We start from the raw sequence: 17,777 nt of genomic DNA, 5'->3' as shown, positions 1-17,777 counted from the left end.
TCTCAATCAGGACTGATGCTGGATGCTGCTGGCTAGCTAGCCCTACCACAGAGAGAGAACAAAAGAGAGAGGGATGGAGAGAGAGAGGGTAAGAGGGAGAGAGCGAGAGAGAGGGTGAGAGAGAGAGAGAGAGAGAGAGAGAGAGAGAGAGAGAGAGAGAGAGAGAGAGAGAGAGAGAGAGAGAGAGACTTTCATAGATACCTATAAGGGGGAAAGAGAGAGAGACTATCATAGATACCTAGAACGGGGAGAGGGAGTGACTTTCATAGATACCTAGAAGGGGGAGAGAGAGAGAGAGACTATCATAGATACCTAGAGGGGAAAGAGAGAGAGACTATTATAGATACCTAGAAGGGGGAGAGGGAGAGACTTTCATAGATACCTAGAAGGGGAAGAGGGAGAGACTTTCATAGATACCTAGAACGGGGAGAGGGAGTGACTTTCATAGATACCTAGAAGGGGGAGAGAGAGAGAGAGACTATCATAGATACCTAGAAGGGGGAAAGAGAGAGAGACTATTATAGATACCTAGAAGGGGGAGAGGGAGAGACTTTCATAGATACCTAGAAGGGGAAGAGGGAGACACTTTCATAGATACCTGGAAGTGGGAGAGAGAGATAGAGAAATAAAGAAACAGAGAGAGAGAGAGAGAGAGACGTAGAGCCGAGTAGCCACCTGTAGGAGTGAGTGAGTTAGTGTGTCAGTCTCCTGATGGAGGAGAGAGAAAGGAGAGACTGACCACCATGCATCTGTGTTGCAGCTCTGCCTCGGAGGACTTGGGCTGCAGGCGTGGAGACTTCAGCCGAAAACACTATGGCTCCGTTGAGCTGGTGAGTAACCTCCTATTGACACTCTATTCCCCTCTCTCCCCTTCTATCTCTCCCTCTTGTCCTCCTTTCTCCGTCCTCCATCCCTATTTCCCCTCCTATCTTTCCCTCCTCTCCTCCTTTCCGTGCCCCCTCCCCCTCTCTATCTTCCTATCCCCTTCAATGGATTGATGGAGAGAGGTTTAGAGAGAGAGAGAGAGGTGAGTCATGACTGTCTGGGTGTGGTCCATTGGTCCAGTTTAATAGTGCCTAGCACCCTGTAGCTTGGCTCACAATTACAGATATAGCTAAACTCAGGACCACAGATTATGACATCACCTGTTGCATCTGAAATGGCACCACATTCCCTATATTATAAGGCCTGTGTAGTGCAGGGCTCTTCTGAAAAGTAGTACACTATTCAGGGCATAGGTTGCCTTTACTCAGACTGTTGTTTTCTATACAAACTAACTGTCAAGTTTGTCAAGTTATTATGGTGTTATAATTGCTTATACTATTAGCCAGCCTTGTGGTTCTGCTCTTATTGAAGTTGTTGAGTCACTGTCATGTTGATAGTGTGTGTAGCCTACTGTATATGTTGTCACAGCGCAGCGGAGGTTAAAATTAGCCCTTGGCTCTGTGTGTGTGTTTATGTGTGTGCATGCATGTGTGTGTGTGTGTGTGTGTGTGTTTGTGAGGCCTGTCTGTGTGTCCTGATAACACCCAGGGGGAGAGGAAGTGGCTAGGGTCCTCTCTTGACTAACTTCCTCCCAGAGACACAGTGGTGGTTTGTCTTGTTAGCGCTAAGCGCTAACGCCCACGCTGACGCTGCACCGTGTCAGATTAACCCTGAGGAGAAACCACACAATGCCTATCAGCAGCAGCAGACTGACACAGGACACAATGGGCAGTGTGTGTGTGTGTAGTATCCAAACACTGCGGTGAGAGAGGAATATGATAAAATACTGCCGTTTTCATGCTGAATACCTGAATATTCAGATTAGAGATTAGAGAACTGTGACATGATTGTTCCAATGTCCTATATGGAACACGCTGTAGTGGTGAACTGTTTTATGTCCGATCTGGAACACAGTGGCTGCGTTTAGACAGGTAGCGCAATTCTGATCTGTTTTCCAGTAATTGGCCTTTGACCAATCTCATCAGATCTTTTCATATCAGATCTTTTTCAGAGATGATCTGATTGGTCAAAAGACCAATTAGTGAAAAAAATATCAGAATTGGGCTGCCCATCTAAACACAGACAGTGTGTTGCAGATAGGATATAAAACAGTTCACTAACACTGTCTGCGTTTAGACAGGCAGCCCAATTCTGTTCTTTTTTACACTTTTTGGTCTTTTGACCAATCAGATCTGCTCTGAAAAATCTGATGTAAAAAGATCTGATGTGATTGGTCAAAAGACCAATTAGTGGGAAAAAAGATCAGAATTGGGCTGCCTGTGTAAACGCAGCTAGAGTAGTGTTGAATTGTTTTAGCAGTGTAATGGTTAACTGTTGGTTCAGTGAGTCTCTTAAGTTTAGAAGTAGGAAATGTGTCCTTGTCACTGTCACTTCTGTTTGCTCCGAGGAGGTTTAGGCCTAGGGTTGCTGATGCTGTAAATCACTATATGACCAATATATTTGTAAAAAGCACTAATCGGTACGAATCAGTACAAATGCCATTGTATTGATTGACAGAAGTTAATAAGTGGGTCGGTCCGTCTGCTATGCGCCAGTCCCCTATGCACAAATTCAAATCTGAATAAACCCAGCCCCATGTGGCCTAACATTTTAATGTCAGGAAGGACACTATGGCTGGATCCCACTATGGTTCCACCAATATGTAAAATGTATGCACGCATGACTGTAAGTTGCTTTGGATAAAAGTGTCTGCTAAATGGCATATATGATTTATTATATTATCCATTATTACATACCTCCACCTCCATCTTTCAGCTCTGGGACTTCTTCGATAGCACATGTGGCCTCCTCCATTCACCCAGCAAGCAGACCACTGGGACCAGTCCAGAGATGTTGTTGCATAAGTGTCTCCTGCGTGTTTTGGAACTGCGTGTTATAGTTTACCTAGGGCACAACTTTTGACATTCTACCCAGTGTGGAACAGTCTTCCTGGCCTGTACAGTAAAGTTCACTGCATATGATCTGGATCTATCTGGATCTATCTGGATCTAGGGCTGAACTTCTAGGGTGTAGAAGCAGAACAGTATAGAAAGTAGCCACATTCTTGACCTGTACTGCAAAGTCTATTGGGCAGAGATGTCCATTCTGTGTGGAAGAGAATATTACCTCTGTGTCTGTATTGTAGCGCCAGCTATTAGACAGTTTGATCATACTGACCTCTCTGCAAAGCCTCCTAGGACCACACACTACTCAGCATTGCTTAGAGAGAGAGACAAAGTTACATGTGTGTGTGCATGTGTGCTTGCGTGTGCGCACTTGTGTTTCTGAGTGTGTGTGCGTGCCCGTGTGTGTCTGTGTGTATCAGCAGACCGTGCCTGGCACTTTGCCTGAGGGCCTCCTCATTACAGGGAGAAGAGAGAGAGACAAAGAATGTTTAATCAATACCCATCAGTAAGCAGGACCTGATGAATCAATACCCACCAGCAGGCAGGACCTGATGAATCAATACCCACCAGCAGACAGGACCTGATGAATCAATACCCACCAGCAGACAGGACCTGATGAATCAATACCCACCAGCAGGCAGGACCTGATGAATCAATACCCACCAGCAGGCAGGACCTGATGAATCAATACCCACCAGCAGACAGGACCTGATGAATCAATACCCACCAGCAGACAGGACCTGATGAATCAATACCCACCAGCAGACAGGACCTGATGAATCAATACCCACCAGCAGACAGGACCTGATGAATCAATACCCACCAGCAGGCAGGACCTGATGAATCAATACCCACCAGCAGACAGGACCTGAGGAATCAATACCCACCAGCAGACAGGACCTGATGAATCAATACCCACCAGCAGACAGGACCTGATTAATCAATACCCACCAGCAGACAGGATCTGATGAATCAATACCCACCAGCAGACAGGACATGATGAATCAATACCCACCAGCAGACAGGACCTGATGAATCAATACCCACCAGCAGACAGGACCTGATGAATCAATACCCACCAGCAGACAGGACCTGATGAATCAATACCCACCAGCAGACAGGACCTGATGAATCAATACCCACCAGCAGACAGGACCTGATGAATCAATACCCACCAGCAGACAGGACCTGATGAATCAATACCCACCAGCAGACAGGACCTGATGAATCATTCACACAAAAATGAACGTATGCCCACACAAACACAGAGAGAGAGAGTAACTTTCCAGGTTTGAAAAGCCAATACTGTTTTTGCCAATACTGTTTTTGAGGCATAGAGGTAGGGGCAGCAGGGCGGTAGGGGAGGCAGGGTGGTAGAGGAGGCAGGGCGGTAGGGGAGGCAGGGTGGTAGAGGAGGCAGGGTGGTAGAGGAGGCAGGGCGGTAGGGGAGGCAGGGCGGTAGGGGAGGCAGGGCGGTAGGGGAGGCAGGGCGGTAGGGGAGGCAGGGCGGTAGAGGAGGCAGGGCGGTAGAGGAGGCAGGGCGGTAGGGGAGGCAGGGCGGTAGAGGAGGCAGGGCGATAGAGGAGGCAGGGCGGTAAGGACAGCAGGGCGGTAGGGGAGGCAGGGTGGTAGAGGAGACAGGGCGGTAGGGGAGGCAGGGCGGTAGGGGAGGCAGGGCGGTAGAGGAGGCAGGGTGGTAGAGGAGGCAGGGCGGTAGGGGAGGCAGGGCGGTAGGGGAGGCAGGGCGGTAGAGGAGGCAGGGTGGTAAGGACAGCAGGGCGGTAGGGGAGGCAGGGCGGTAGGGGAGGCAGGGCGGTAGGGGAGGCAGGGCGGTAGGGGAGGCAGGGCGGTAGGGGAGGCAGGGCGGTAGGGGAGGCAGGGCGGTAGGGGAGGCAGGGCGGTAGGGGAGGCAGGGCGGTAGAGGAGGCAGGGCGGTAAGGACGGCAGGTCGGTAGGGGAGGCAGGGCGGTAGAGGAGGCAGGGCGGTAGAGGAGGCAGGGCGGTAAGGACAGCAGGGCGATAGGGGAGGCAGGGTGGTAGAGGAGGCAGGGTGGTAGAGGAGGCAGGGTGGTAGAGGAGGCAGGGCGGTAGAGGAGGCAGGGTGGTAGGGGAGGCAGGGCGGTAGGGGAGGCAGGGCGGTAGAGGAGGCAGGGCGGTAGGGGAGGCAGGGCGGTAGAGGAGGCAGGGCGGTAGAGGAGGCAGGGCGGTAAGGACAGCAGGGCGGTAGGGGAGGCAGGGTGGTAGAGGAGGCAGGGCGGTAGGGGAGGCAGGGTGGTAGAGGAGGCAGGGCGGTAGGGGAGGCAGGGCGGTAGGGGAGGCAGGGCGGTAGGGGAGGCAGGGCGGTAGAGGAGGCAGGGCGGTAGAGGAGGCAGGGCGGTAGGGGAGGCAGGGCGGTAGGGGAGGCAGGGCGGTAGAGGAGGCAGGGCGGTAAGGACAGCAGGGCGGTAGGAGCGGCAGGGCGGTAGGGGAGGCATGGCGGTAGGGGAGGCAGGGTGGTAGAGGAGGCAGGGCGGTAAGGGGAGGCAGGGTGGTAGAGGAGGCAGGGCGGTAGGGGAGGCAGAGCGGTAAGGACAGCAGGGCGGTAGGAGCGGCAGGGCGGTAGAGGAGGCAGTGCGGTAGAGGATGCAGGGCGGTAGAAGATGCAGGGCGGTAGAAGATGCAGGGCGGTTGGGAGGCAGGGCGGTAGGGGCAGCAGGGCGGTAGAGGAGGCAGGGCGGTAGGGGAGGCAGGGCGGTAGAGGAGGCAGGGCGGTAGAGGAGGCAGGGCGGTAAGGACAGCAGGGCGATAGGGGAGGCAGGGCGGTAGAGGAGGCAGTGTGGTAGAGGAGGCAGGGCGGTAGAGGAGGCAGGGCGGTAGGGGAGGCAGGGCGGTAGGGGAGGCAGGGCGGTAGAGGAGGCAGGGCGGTAGAGGAGGCAGGGCGGTAGGGGAGGCAGGGCGGTAGGGGAGGCAGGGCGGTAGAGGAGACAGGGCGGTAGAGGAGGCAGGGCGGTCAGGACAGCAGGGCGGTAGGAGCGGCAGGGCGGTAGGGGAGGCATGGCGGTAGGGGAGGCAGGGTGGTAGAGGAGGCAGGGCGGTAAGGGGAGGCAGGGTGGTAGAGGAGGCAGGGCGGTAGGGGAGGCAGAGCGGTAGAAGATGCAGGGCGGTAGAAGATGCAGGGCGGTAGGGGAGGCAGGGCGGTAGAGGAGGCAGGGCGGTAGGGGAGGCAGGGCGGTAGAGGCAGCAGGGCGGTAGGGGAGGAAGGGCGGTAGGGGCAGCAGGGCGGTAGAGGAGGCAGGGCGGTAGAGGAGGTAGGGTGGTAGAGGAGGCAGGGCGGTAGAGGATGTAGGGCATTAGAGGATGCAGGGTGGTAGAGGATGCAGGGCGGTAGAGGAGGCAGGGCGGTAGAGGATGCAGAGCGGTAGAGGATGCAGGGCGGTAGAGGAGGCAGGGCGGTAGAGGATGCAGGGCGGTAGAGGAGGCAGGGCAGTAGAGGATGCAGGGCGGTAGAGGAGGCAGGGCAGTAGAGGATGCAGGGCGGTAGGGGAGGCAGGGCAGTAGAGGATGCAGGGCGGTAGAGGAGGCAGGGCGGTAGAGGATGCAGAGCGGTAGGGGCAGCAGGGCGGTAGAAGATGCAGAGCGGTAGAGGAGGCAGGGCGGTAGAGGAGGCAGGGCGGTAGAGGAGGCAGGGCGGTAGAGGATGCAGAGCGGTAGAGGAGGCAGAGCGGTAGAGGATGCAGGGCGGTAGAGGAGGCAGGGCGGTAGAGGATGCAGGGCGGTAGAGGAGGCAGGGCAGTAGAGGATGCAGGGCGGTAGAGGAGGCAGGGCAGTAGAGGATGCAGGGCGGTAGAGGAGGCAGGGCAGTAGAGGATGCAGAGCGGTAGGGGCAGCAGGGCGGTAGGGGAGGCAGGGCAGTAGAGGATGCAGAGCGGTAGGGGCAGCAGGGCGGTAGGGGAGGCAGGGCAGTAGAGGATGCAGGGCGGTAGGGGCAGCAGGGCGGTAGGGGAGGCAGGGGGTAGGGGATGCAGGTCAGCAGGGCGGTAGGGGATGCAGGCGGTAGGGGATGCAGGTCAGCAGGGTATAGAGGAGGCAGGGTGGTAGGGGAGGCAGAGCGGTATGGGAGGCAAGGCGGTAGGGGAGGCAGGGCGGTAGGGGAGGCAGGGTGGTAGGGGAGGCAGGGCGGTAGGGGAGACAGGGTGGTAGGTGAGGCAGGGTGGTAGGGGGAGGCAGGACGGTAGAGGAGGCAGGGCGGTAGGGGAGGCAGGGCGGTAGAGGAGGCAGGGCGGTAGAGGAGGCAGGGCGGTAGGGGAGGCAGGGGCGGTAGGGGAGGCAGGGCGGTAGAGGGGAGGCAGGGCGGTAGAGGGGAGGCAGGGCGGTTAGGGCCAGCAGGGCGGTAGGGGAGGCAGGGTGGTAGGGGAGGCAGAGCGGTAGGGGCAGGAAGGCGGTAGGGGAGGCAGGGTGGTAAGGGAGGCAGGGCGGTAGGGGAGGCAGGGTGGTAGGGGATGCAGGTCAGCAGGGAGGTATGGGAGGCAGGGGGTAGGGGAGGCAGGGCGGTAGGGGAGGCAGGGCGGTAGGGGAGGCAGGGTGGTAGGGGAGGCAGGGCGGTAGGGGAGGCAGGGGGTAGGGGAGGCAGGGCGGTAGGGGAGGCAGGGCGGTAGGGGAGGCAGGGGGTAGGGGAGGCAGGGCGGTAGGGGACGCAGGGGGTAGGGGATGCAGGTCAGCAGGGCGGTAGGGGATGCAGGCGGTAGGGGATGCAGGTCAGCAGGGTATAGAGGAGGCAGGGTGGTAGGGGAGGCAGGGTGGTAGGGGAGGCAGGGAGGTAGGGGAGGCAGGGCGGTAGGGGAGGCAGGGCGGTAGGGGAGGCAGGGCGGTAGGGGAGGCAGGGCGGTAGGGGAGGCAGGGTGGTAGGTGAGGCAGGGTGGTAGGGGAGGCAGGACGGTAGAGGAGGCAGGGCGGTAGAGGAGGCAGGGCGGTAGGGGAGGCAGAGGAGGCAGGGCGGTAGAGGAGGCAGGGCGGTAGAGGAGGCAGGGCGGTAGGGGAGGCAGGGCGGTAGAGGAGGCAGGGCGGTAGGGGAGGCAGGGCGGTAGAGGAGGCAGGGCGGTAGAGGAGGCAGGGCGGTAGGGGAGGCAGGGCGGTAGAGGAGGCAGGGCGGTAGAGGAGGCAGGGTGGTAGGGGAGGCAGAGCGGTAGGGGAGGCAGGGCGGTAGAGGAGGCAGGGTGGTAGAGGAGGCAGAGCAGTATGGGAGGCAGGGTGGTAGGGGAGGCAGGGCGGTAGGGGAGGCAGAGCGGTATGGGAGGCAGGGCGGTAGGGGAGGCAGGGCGGTAGGGGAGGCAGAGCGGTATGGGAGGCAGGGCGGTAGGGGAGGCAGGGCGGTAGGGGAGGCAGGGCGGTAGGGGAGGCAGGGTGGTAGGGGAGGCAGGGTGGTAGGTGAGGCAGGGTGGTAGGGGAGGCAGGACGGTAGAGGAGGCAGGGCGGTAGAGGAGGCAGGGCGGTAGGGGAGGCAGAGGAGGCAAGGCGGTAGAGGAGGCAGGGCGGTAGAGGAGGCAGGGCGGTAGGGGAGGCAGGGCGGTAGGGGAGGCAGGGCGGTAGGGGAGGCAGGGCGGTTAGGGGCAGCAGGGCGGTAGGGGAGGCAGGGTGGTAGGGGAGGCAAAGCGGTAGGGGCAGGAAGGCGGTAGGGGAGGCAGGGTGGTAAGGGAGGCAGGGCGGTAGGGGAGGCAGGGTGGTAGGGGATGCAGGTCAGCAGGGCGGTAGGGGAGGCAGGGCGGTAGGGGAGGCAGGGCGGTAGGGGAGGCAGGGCGGTAGGGGAGGCAGGGTGGTAGGGAGGCAGGGCGGTAGGGGATGCAGGGGGTAGGGGGAGGCAGGGCGGTAGGGGGCAGGGCGGTAGGGGAGGCAGGGGGTAGGGGGATGCAGGTCAGCAGGGCGGTAGGGGAGGCAGAGCGATAGGGGAGGCAGGGCGGTAGGGGAGGCAGGGTGGTATGGGAGGCAGAGCGATAGGGGAGGCAGAGCGGTATGGGAGGCAGGGCGGTAGGGGAGGCAGGGTGGTAGGGGAGGCAGGGCGGTAGGGGAGGCAGGGGGTAGGGGAGGCAGAGCGATAGGGGAGGCAGAGCGGTATGGGAGGCAGGGCGGTAGGGGAGGCAGGGTGGTAGGGGAGGCAGGGCGGTATGGGAGGCAGGGTGGTAGGGGATGCAGGTCAGCAGGGCGGTAGGGGAGGCAGGGCGGTAGGGGAGGCAGAGCGGTAGGGGAGGCAGGGTGGTAGGGGAGGCAGGGCGGTAGAGGAGGCAGGGTGGTAGGGGAGGCAGAGCGATAGGGGAGGCAGAGCGGTATGGGAGGCAGGGCGGTAGGGGAGGCAGGGTGGTAGGGGAGGCAGGGCGGTAGGGGAGGCAGGGGTAGGGGATGCAGGGCAGCAGGGCGGTAGGGAGGCAGGGGGTAGGGAGGCAGGGCGGTAGGGGAGGCAGGGTGGTAGGGAGGCAGGGCGGTAGGGGAGGCAGGGGGGTAGGGGAGGCAGGGCGGTAGGGGAGGCAGGGTGGTAGGGGAGGCAGGGCGGTAGGGGAGGCAGGGTGGTAGGGGAGGCAGGGCGGTATGGGAGGCAGGGTGGTAGGGGATGCAGGTCAGCAGGGCGGTAGGGGAGGCAGGGCGGTAGGGAGGCAGAGCGGTAGGGGAGGCAGGGTGGTAGGGGAGGCAGGGCGGTAGAGGAGGCAGGGTGGTAGGGGAGGCAGGGTGGTAGGGGAGGCAGGGCGGTAGAGGAGGCAGGGTGGTAGAGGAGGCAGGGCGGTAGGGGAGGCAGGGTGGTAGGGGAGGCAGGGCGGTAGGGGAGGCAGGGTGGTAGGGGAGGCAGGGCGGTAGAGGAGGCAGGGTGGTAGAGGAGGCAGGGCGGTAGAGGAGGCAGGGCGGTAGAGCAGGCAGTGCGGTACGGGAGGCAGGGCGGTAGGGGAGGCAGGGCGGTAGAGGAGGCAGGGCGGTAGGGGAGGCAGGGCGGTAGGGGAGGCAGGGCGGTAGAGGAGGCAGGGCGGTAGAGGAGGCAGGGCGGTAAGGACAGCAGAGCGGTAGGGGAGGCAGGGTGGTAGAGGAGGCAGGGCGGCAGGGGAGGCAGGACGGTAGGGGAGGCATGACGGTAGGGGAGGCAGAGCGATAGGGGAGGCAGAGCGATAGGGTAGGCAGGACGGTAGGGGAGGCAGGGGGTAGGGGATGCAGGTCAGCAGGGCGGTAGGGGAGGCAGGGGGGTTGCCCTCCCCACCCTTTCAAGGTGTGTATTTCTGTATAAAATGCTATTAGCTTAATTTGATGTCAATTAAATCTGTGATGGTTTAATCAAAGGCTGTCAGGTTTGGGTGACATCACTTTAATGGTCGCTTGTTTGTCTTTATTGTACATCACACAATCAGGCTTTGCATTACTTTGAATGGAATTGCTGCTGACAGACAGAAGAATAAAGAGAAAGAGTGAGAGGAAGGAGAGGGTAGGAGTCTATGTAAGTCTCTGTGTATGTGTGTGCGTGCATGTGCGTACGTGTCTCTGTATATGTAAAATAACTTATTGGTTTAAGTGTGTGTGTGTGTATGTGTGTTAGGCTCTCACCATTCTTAATGAAGGGGTTCAGTTTGATCCAGAACCAGTCATTCATGTAAAGAAAACATTTAGAAACATCCCTTCACACTCATTACTGACTGTTTTCTGCTTTCGATTCAAATCTATATATTTAGATTGTTTATTTGACCAGCTTTCTGTAATGCAAAGTAAATAAATTAAAATAACACACACACACACACACACACACACACACACACACACACACACACACACACACACACACACACACACACACACACACACACACACACACACACACACACACACACACACACACACACACACACACACACACACACACACACACACACACACACACACACACACACACACACACACACACACACACACACACACGCGCGCACACACACACACCTCAGCTGGAAGGGAATGAGATGTGACAAGGCAGGCTGTGACATAAACAGAGGGCGACAGCTTTGGAGTGAAGGCGTCCTCTCTTCAGCATCCACCATGTGATTCTGGCAAACTGTGCCCCTCAGTGAGGCCACTCTCAGCCCCTGTCACCCCTCAATCCCTCCCTAACCTTCTCATCCCCCTCTCCCTATAATGTTTTCAAGACTAGAACTCCACCTCCATTACACTCTCTGTCCTGTCTGCCAGCCCACATAGGGCTCCCATTATCCCCCCATGCCATCCTTACACAATCATAAACACACAGACAGACAAACACACACACACCCACACACACACACAGACTGACACACACATTAACACTGTATGTGTATGTGGCCTTTCTTGCCAATGTGGAATGGTTATCTAGTTAGCTGTGTTTACGCTAGTAGCATGCACTGGCAGAACAGAGAAGCTACGTCTGGTAAGACAATGGGTGGGGGTGTGTGACTATTTGTCAATAACAGCTGGTGCGCGATGTCTAATATTATAGAAGTCTCGAGTTATTGCTCACCTGAGGTAGAGTACCTTATGATAAGCTGACCACACTATCTACTGAGAGAGATCTGATCTATATTATTCGCAGCTGTCTATTTACCACCACAGAACGAAGCTGGCACTGAGACCGCTCTCAACCAACTCTAAAAGGCCATAAGCAAAGAAGAAAATGCTCACCCAGAAGCGGTACTCCTAGTGGCCGGGGACATTAAATTAGGCAAACTTAAATCAGTTTAACCAAATTTTATCAGCATGTCACATGTGCAACCAGAGGATGCATACACAATTTTACCAGCATGCCACACACAGAGATGCATACAAAGCTCTCCCCCGACCTCCATTTGGCAAATCTGACCATAATTATATCCTCCTGATTCCTGCTTACAAGCAAAAACTAAAGCAGGAAGTACCAGTGACTCGCTCAATATGGAAGTGGTCGGATGACGCGGATGCTACACTACAGGACTGTTTTGCAAGCACAGACTGGAATATGTTCTGGGATTCATCCAATGGCATTGAGGAGTATACCGCCTCAGTCATCGGCTTCATCAATAAGTGCATTGACAGTGTCGTCCCCACAGTGGCCGTACGTACATATTCCAACCAGAAGCCATGGATTACAGGCAACATCCGCATCAAGCTAAAGGCTAGAGATTCCGCTTTCAAGCAATGGGAGACTAACCTAGATGCTCATAAGAAATCTCGCTATGGCCTCAGACGAACCATCAAACAAGCAACGTGTCAATACAGGATTAAGATTGAATCCCACTGATGCTTTTCGGATGTGGGAGGGTGTGAAAACTATTACGGACTACAAAGGGAAACCCAGACGTGAGCTGCCTAGTGACGCCAGCCTACCAGATGAGCTAAATGCCTTTTAAGCTCGCTTTGAGGCAAGCAACACTGTAGCATGCACAAGAGCAACAGCTGTCTGAATGATTGTGTGATAATGCTCTCGGTAGCCGATGTGAACAAAACCTTTAAACAGGTCAACATTCACAAAGCCGCTGAGGCAGACAGATTACCAGGACGTGTACTCAAAGCATGCGCGGACCAACTGTCAAGAGTCTTCACTGACATTTTCAACCTCTCCCTGACCGAGCCTGTAATACCTACATGTTTCAAGCAGACCACCAAGTCCCTGTGCCCAAGGAAGCGAAGGTAACCTGCCTAAATGATTACCGCCCCGTAGCACTCACGTCGGTAGCCATGAAGTGCTTTGAAAGGCTGGTCATGGCTCACATCAACACCATCCTCCCGGACACCCTAGACCCACCAAAATTCGCATACCACCCCAACAGATCCACAGATGACGCAATCTCAATTGCACTCCACACTGCCCTTTCCCACCTGGACAAAAGAAACACCTACATGAGAATGCGTTTCAGTGACTACAGCTCAGCGTTCAACACCATAGTGCCCACGAAGCTCATCAATAAGCTAAGGATACTGGGACTAAACACCTCCCTCTGCAACTGGATCCTGGACTTCCTGATGGGCCGCCCCCATGTGGTAAGAGTAGTCAACAACACGTCTGCCACGCTGATCCTTAACACTAGGGCTCCTCAGGGGTGTGTACTTAGTCCCCTTCTTTACTCCCTGTTCACCCACAACTGCGTGGCCAAACACGACTCCAACACCATCATTAAGTTTGCTGATGACACAACAGTGGTAGGCCTGATCACCGACAAAGATGAGATGGCCTGTAGAGAGGTGGTCAGAGACCTGGCAGTGTGGTGCCAGGACAAGAACCTCTCCCTCAATGTGAGCAAGACAAAGGAGCTGATGTGGACTACAGGTGTCCACATCACCAACGAACTATCATGGTCCAAACACACCAAGACAGTCGTGAAGAGGGCACGATGAAACCTAATCCTCCTCAGGAGACTGAAAATATTTGTTATGGGTCCCCAGCTGCACCAGAGCATCCTGACCGGTTGCATCAATGCCTGGTAGGACAACTGCTCGGCATCTGACCGCAAGGCACTACAGAGAGTAGTACATACGGCCCAGTACATCACTGGAGCCAAACGTCCTGCCATCCAGGACTTATATCTGTTTCTGTACAGCACTTTGAGATATCAGCTGATGTACGAAGGGCTATATAAATACATTTGATTTGATTTGATTTATATCATAGGCGTGTCAGAGGAAAGCCCAAGTTATAGACTGTTTTCTCTACTACCGCATTGCAAGTGGTACCGGAGCGCCAAATCTAGGACCAAAAGGCTCGTCAACAGCTTCTACCCCCAAGCCATAAGACTGCTGAACAATTCATCAAATTGCCACCGGACAATTTACATTGACCCCCCCCCCTTTTGTACAATGCTGCTACTTGTTGTTTATTATCTATGCATAGTCACTTCATCCCTACCTACATGTACAAATGACCTCAACTAACCTGTACCCCTGCACACTGACTTGGTACCGGTACCCCTGCATACTGACTTGGTACCGGTACCCCTGCATATTGACTTGGTACCGGTACCCCTGCATACTGACTTGGTACCGGTACCCCTGCATACTGACTTGGTACCGGTACCCCTGCACACTGACTTGGTACCGGTACCCCTGCATACTGACTTGGTACCGGTACCCCTGCACACTGACTTGGTACCGGTACCCCTGTATACTGACTTGGTACCGGTACCCCCTGTATACTGACTTGGTACCGGTACCCCTGTATACTGACTTGGTACCGGTACCCCTGTATAGAGCCTTGTTATTGTTATTCTTATTGCGTTACTTTTATTTTATTTTTTTACTTTCGTTTATTTGGTAAATATTTTCTTAACTCTTCTTGAACTGCACTGTTGGTTAAGGGCTTGTAAGTAAGCATTTAACGGTAAGGTCTATACTTACCGTGTAGTCGGCGCATGTGACAAATAAAAAAAGTTTGATTTGATTTGTATTGGTGACGTCACCTGCTCTCCTACCTAGAAGTAGTTGTTTCCCATGCCAGGCTTTTGTGGTGACACGTAACGTTGCTTCCATTGTGAAGTTATTGTTGGGGACACAACATTGCTGTTTTGCTAGGGCTAATATGCTATTATAGCACTTACCAAACTGGGTATGAACACACGACAGGTCGTCCAATGCTAACGGTCGCTAGGCTAAAAGCTACCATTCATTCCCTCTAACCTTACATTCACCATGCATTTAGCTTATCTTGGCCACTTTTATTGGCTGTTAGTTGGGACTATACAATAATAACAGACAAACTGAGTCAGAAAACAGTTGGTAAAGACATCTTTCTATTGCTTTGGTTTGTCGCGGGTGAATGTTGTCACTGATGCCAATATTAAGGTTTGGTTTGTTGTCGGTCAGCTGATTCCATCAAAATGTAATTTGGGTTGTTTACTGTAGCTAATGCTAACCATAGTCAGTGGTGTAAAGTACTTAAGTAAAAATATTTTAAAGTGCTACTTAAGTAGTTTTCTGCAGTATATGTACTTTAATATTTATATTTCTGACAATGTTTACTTTTACTCCCACTACATTCCTAAAGAAAATATGTACTTTTTACTCCCATACATTTTCCCTGACACCAAAAATGTACATTTCGAATGCTCAGGCAGGACAGAATTATGGTCCAATTCATGCATTGTCATCTACTGCCTCTGATCTGGCGGACTCACTAAACACAAATACTACGTTTGTAAATGATGTCTGAGTGTTGGGATGTGCCCCTGTCTGTCCACAAAAAAAGAAATAACATGGTGCTGTCTGGTTGGCTTCATATAATGTATAGCATTTACCAGAATGGTTTACTTCTACTCAAATATGAATATGTGGTACTTTTCCCACCACTGACCATGTTGTTTTTCAAGGTGACTCTGCGTATTTAGAGACCTGCCTCTTGTGTTTACCTAAAGGCTGTTTTATCCATGTGGACATAAATAAAGTTGTGTTGAATTGAATGTTTGCTGTGCTGGAGTTCAAACATTACTCTGTCATCCGGTTGGAAATCACTGGGGCTATAGACCATTTCTGTAACTGGGGGATAAACAATGGCCCATGGTGGTCCAAGAACTACTGTACACACACACACACACACACACACACACACACACACACACACACACACACACACACACACACACACACACACACACACACACACACACACACACACACACACACACACACTTTGTATTTATTTAATTGTATTTAACCTTTATTTAACTAGGTAAGTCAGTTAAGAATAAATTATTATTTACAATGACGGCCTACCACAAGTTCTGACATCACACCATCTCTCTCAATCTCTTTCTTTGTGATCTCCAGGCTCGCCTGAAGCGCGTGCCCAACACAAGGCACCTCAAGCAGCCACAGCCTCCCAGAACGGCCCACATGCGTTCTAAGGTCTACTGCTCCATAACATCACTATTGGAGCCATTCGAGCTTAGACCAGGGTTCCCCAATAAGGTCTCTGAGCTAAATAAATAAATACAAATATACAGTACCAGTCAAAGGTTTAGACACACCTACTAATTCCGGGGGTTTTCTGAATTATTTTGACTATGTTCTACATTGTGGAATAATAGTGAAGACATCACAACTATGAAATAACACCTATGGATCAAAATATATTTTATATTTTTCAAAGTAGCCACCCTTTACCTTGATGACAGCTTTGCACACTTTTGGCATTCCCTCAACCAGGTTCATGAGGTAGTCACCTGGAAAGCATTTCAATTAACAGGTGTGCCTTGATAATTTGTGGGGTATTTTGTGCAGTATTTTGCCCAAAATATCATTTAAGGTGCTACAAATCTTTTAAACTTTTTAACCGAAGTGCAAGTGCTATCATTCTTTAAATCCAATTGTTTCATAGTATAGTTTAATTGGATTTGTATTTAGTTTAGTCACATGATTTGGAGTGTCAGGTAGCCTAGTGGTTAGAGCATTGTACTAGTAACTGAAAGGTTGCAAGATCGAATCCCCGAGCTGTCAAGGTAAAAATCTGTCATTCTGCCCCTGCCAAGTTAAACAAAGGTAAAAAAAATAATATATAAAAAAATTCTCAATTTGCAGTACATTTGCCAATTGGTTGTATTGCCATACCTTTCCATACAATTTTTTAATTCCTCATCAATGAACAGTTTTTACAGTAATTTTCTTAATGGGTACGTACGTGCTTGTTAGTAACTGGAATAAGTCCTTTCATAAATGTGTCAAGTGCACCGTCTGGTTGCTCCTCATTACACACCACAGACCAGCAAATATTCTTTACGTCATCAACATATGAATCACTACAAAACTTATTGTATGACCTCTTATTCACTATATTAAGCCCAGCCTTTGGAACTTTGGTTTTCCTAGATATGGCTATTATATTGTGATCACTACATCCTATGGATTTGGATACTCCTTTAAAGCAAATATCTGCAGCGTTAGTAAAAATGTGATCAATACATGTTGATGATTTCATTCCTGTGCTGTTTGTAACAACCTTAGTAGGTTGACTGATAACCTGAACCAGGTTGCAGGCACTGGTTACAGTTTGAAGCTTTCTCTTGAGTGGGCAGCTTGATGAAAGCAAGTCAATATTTAAGTCACCAGGAAATATACCTCTCTGTTGATATCACATTATCAAGCATTTCACACATATTATCCAGATACTGATTGTTAGCACTTGGTGGTCTATAGCAGCTTCCCACAATAATGGGCTTCAGGTGAGGCAGATGAACCTGTAGCCATATTAACATGAGATCCTTTCTAAGCTTTACAGGAATGTGGTTCTGAATATAGACCGCAACACCGCCCCCATTGGCATTTCTGTCTTTTCGGTAGATGTTATCACCATGTATTGCTACCACTGTATCATCAAAGGTATTATTTAAGTTAGTTTCAGAGATAGTCAGAATATGAATGTAATTTGTTACAAGCAAGTTATTGACTTCATGAACCTTGTTCAATGCAACATGCAACAATTTCAACGATTTTACTGAGTTACAGTTCCTAAAACGAAGTCAGTCAATTGAAATAAATGAATTAGGCCCTAATCTATGGATTTCACATGACTGGTTATGGGTGCAGACATGCGTGGTCCTGGGAGGGCATAGGCCCACCCATTAGGGAGCCACATCCAGCCAATCAGAATTAGTTTTTTACCCACAAAAAGGCTGGCGTGGTTACATGTGGTCTGCTGTTGTGAGGTCGGTTGGATGTACTGACAAATTCTCAAAAATTATGTTGAAGGCGGCTTATGGTAGAGAAATAAAAAATAAATTCTCTGGCAACAACTCTGGTGGGCATTCCTGCAGTCAGCATGCCAATTACATCTTCCTTCAAAACGTGAGACATCTGTGGCATTGTGTTGTGTGACAAAACTGCACATTTTAGAGTGGCCTTTTATTGTCCCCAGCACAAGGTGCACCTGTGTAATGAGCATGCTGTTTAATCAGCTTC

General features: G+C 52.8%; 1 protein-coding gene across 1 annotated transcript in view; it reads left to right on the top strand.

Moving 5' to 3' along the window:
• The window catches only part of garnl3 (GTPase activating Rap/RanGAP domain like 3), a 243,644-nt gene that overhangs the window by 58,818 nt on the left and 167,049 nt on the right, over positions 1-17,777 (top strand). The window contains exon 2 of the mRNA XM_052525397.1: positions 761-830. Within this exon, the coding sequence (XP_052381357.1) occupies positions 761-830 (70 nt within the window). The remainder of the gene's footprint in view (positions 1-760; positions 831-17,777) is intronic.

The sequence above is a fragment of the Oncorhynchus keta genome, chromosome 9 (genome assembly GCF_023373465.1).
Source record: "Oncorhynchus keta strain PuntledgeMale-10-30-2019 chromosome 9, Oket_V2, whole genome shotgun sequence".
NCBI classification, from domain to species: domain Eukaryota; kingdom Metazoa; phylum Chordata; class Actinopteri; order Salmoniformes; family Salmonidae; genus Oncorhynchus; species Oncorhynchus keta.
Note: the sequence above shows the minus strand (reverse complement) of the source record. Positions and strands in the feature narration are given on the sequence as shown.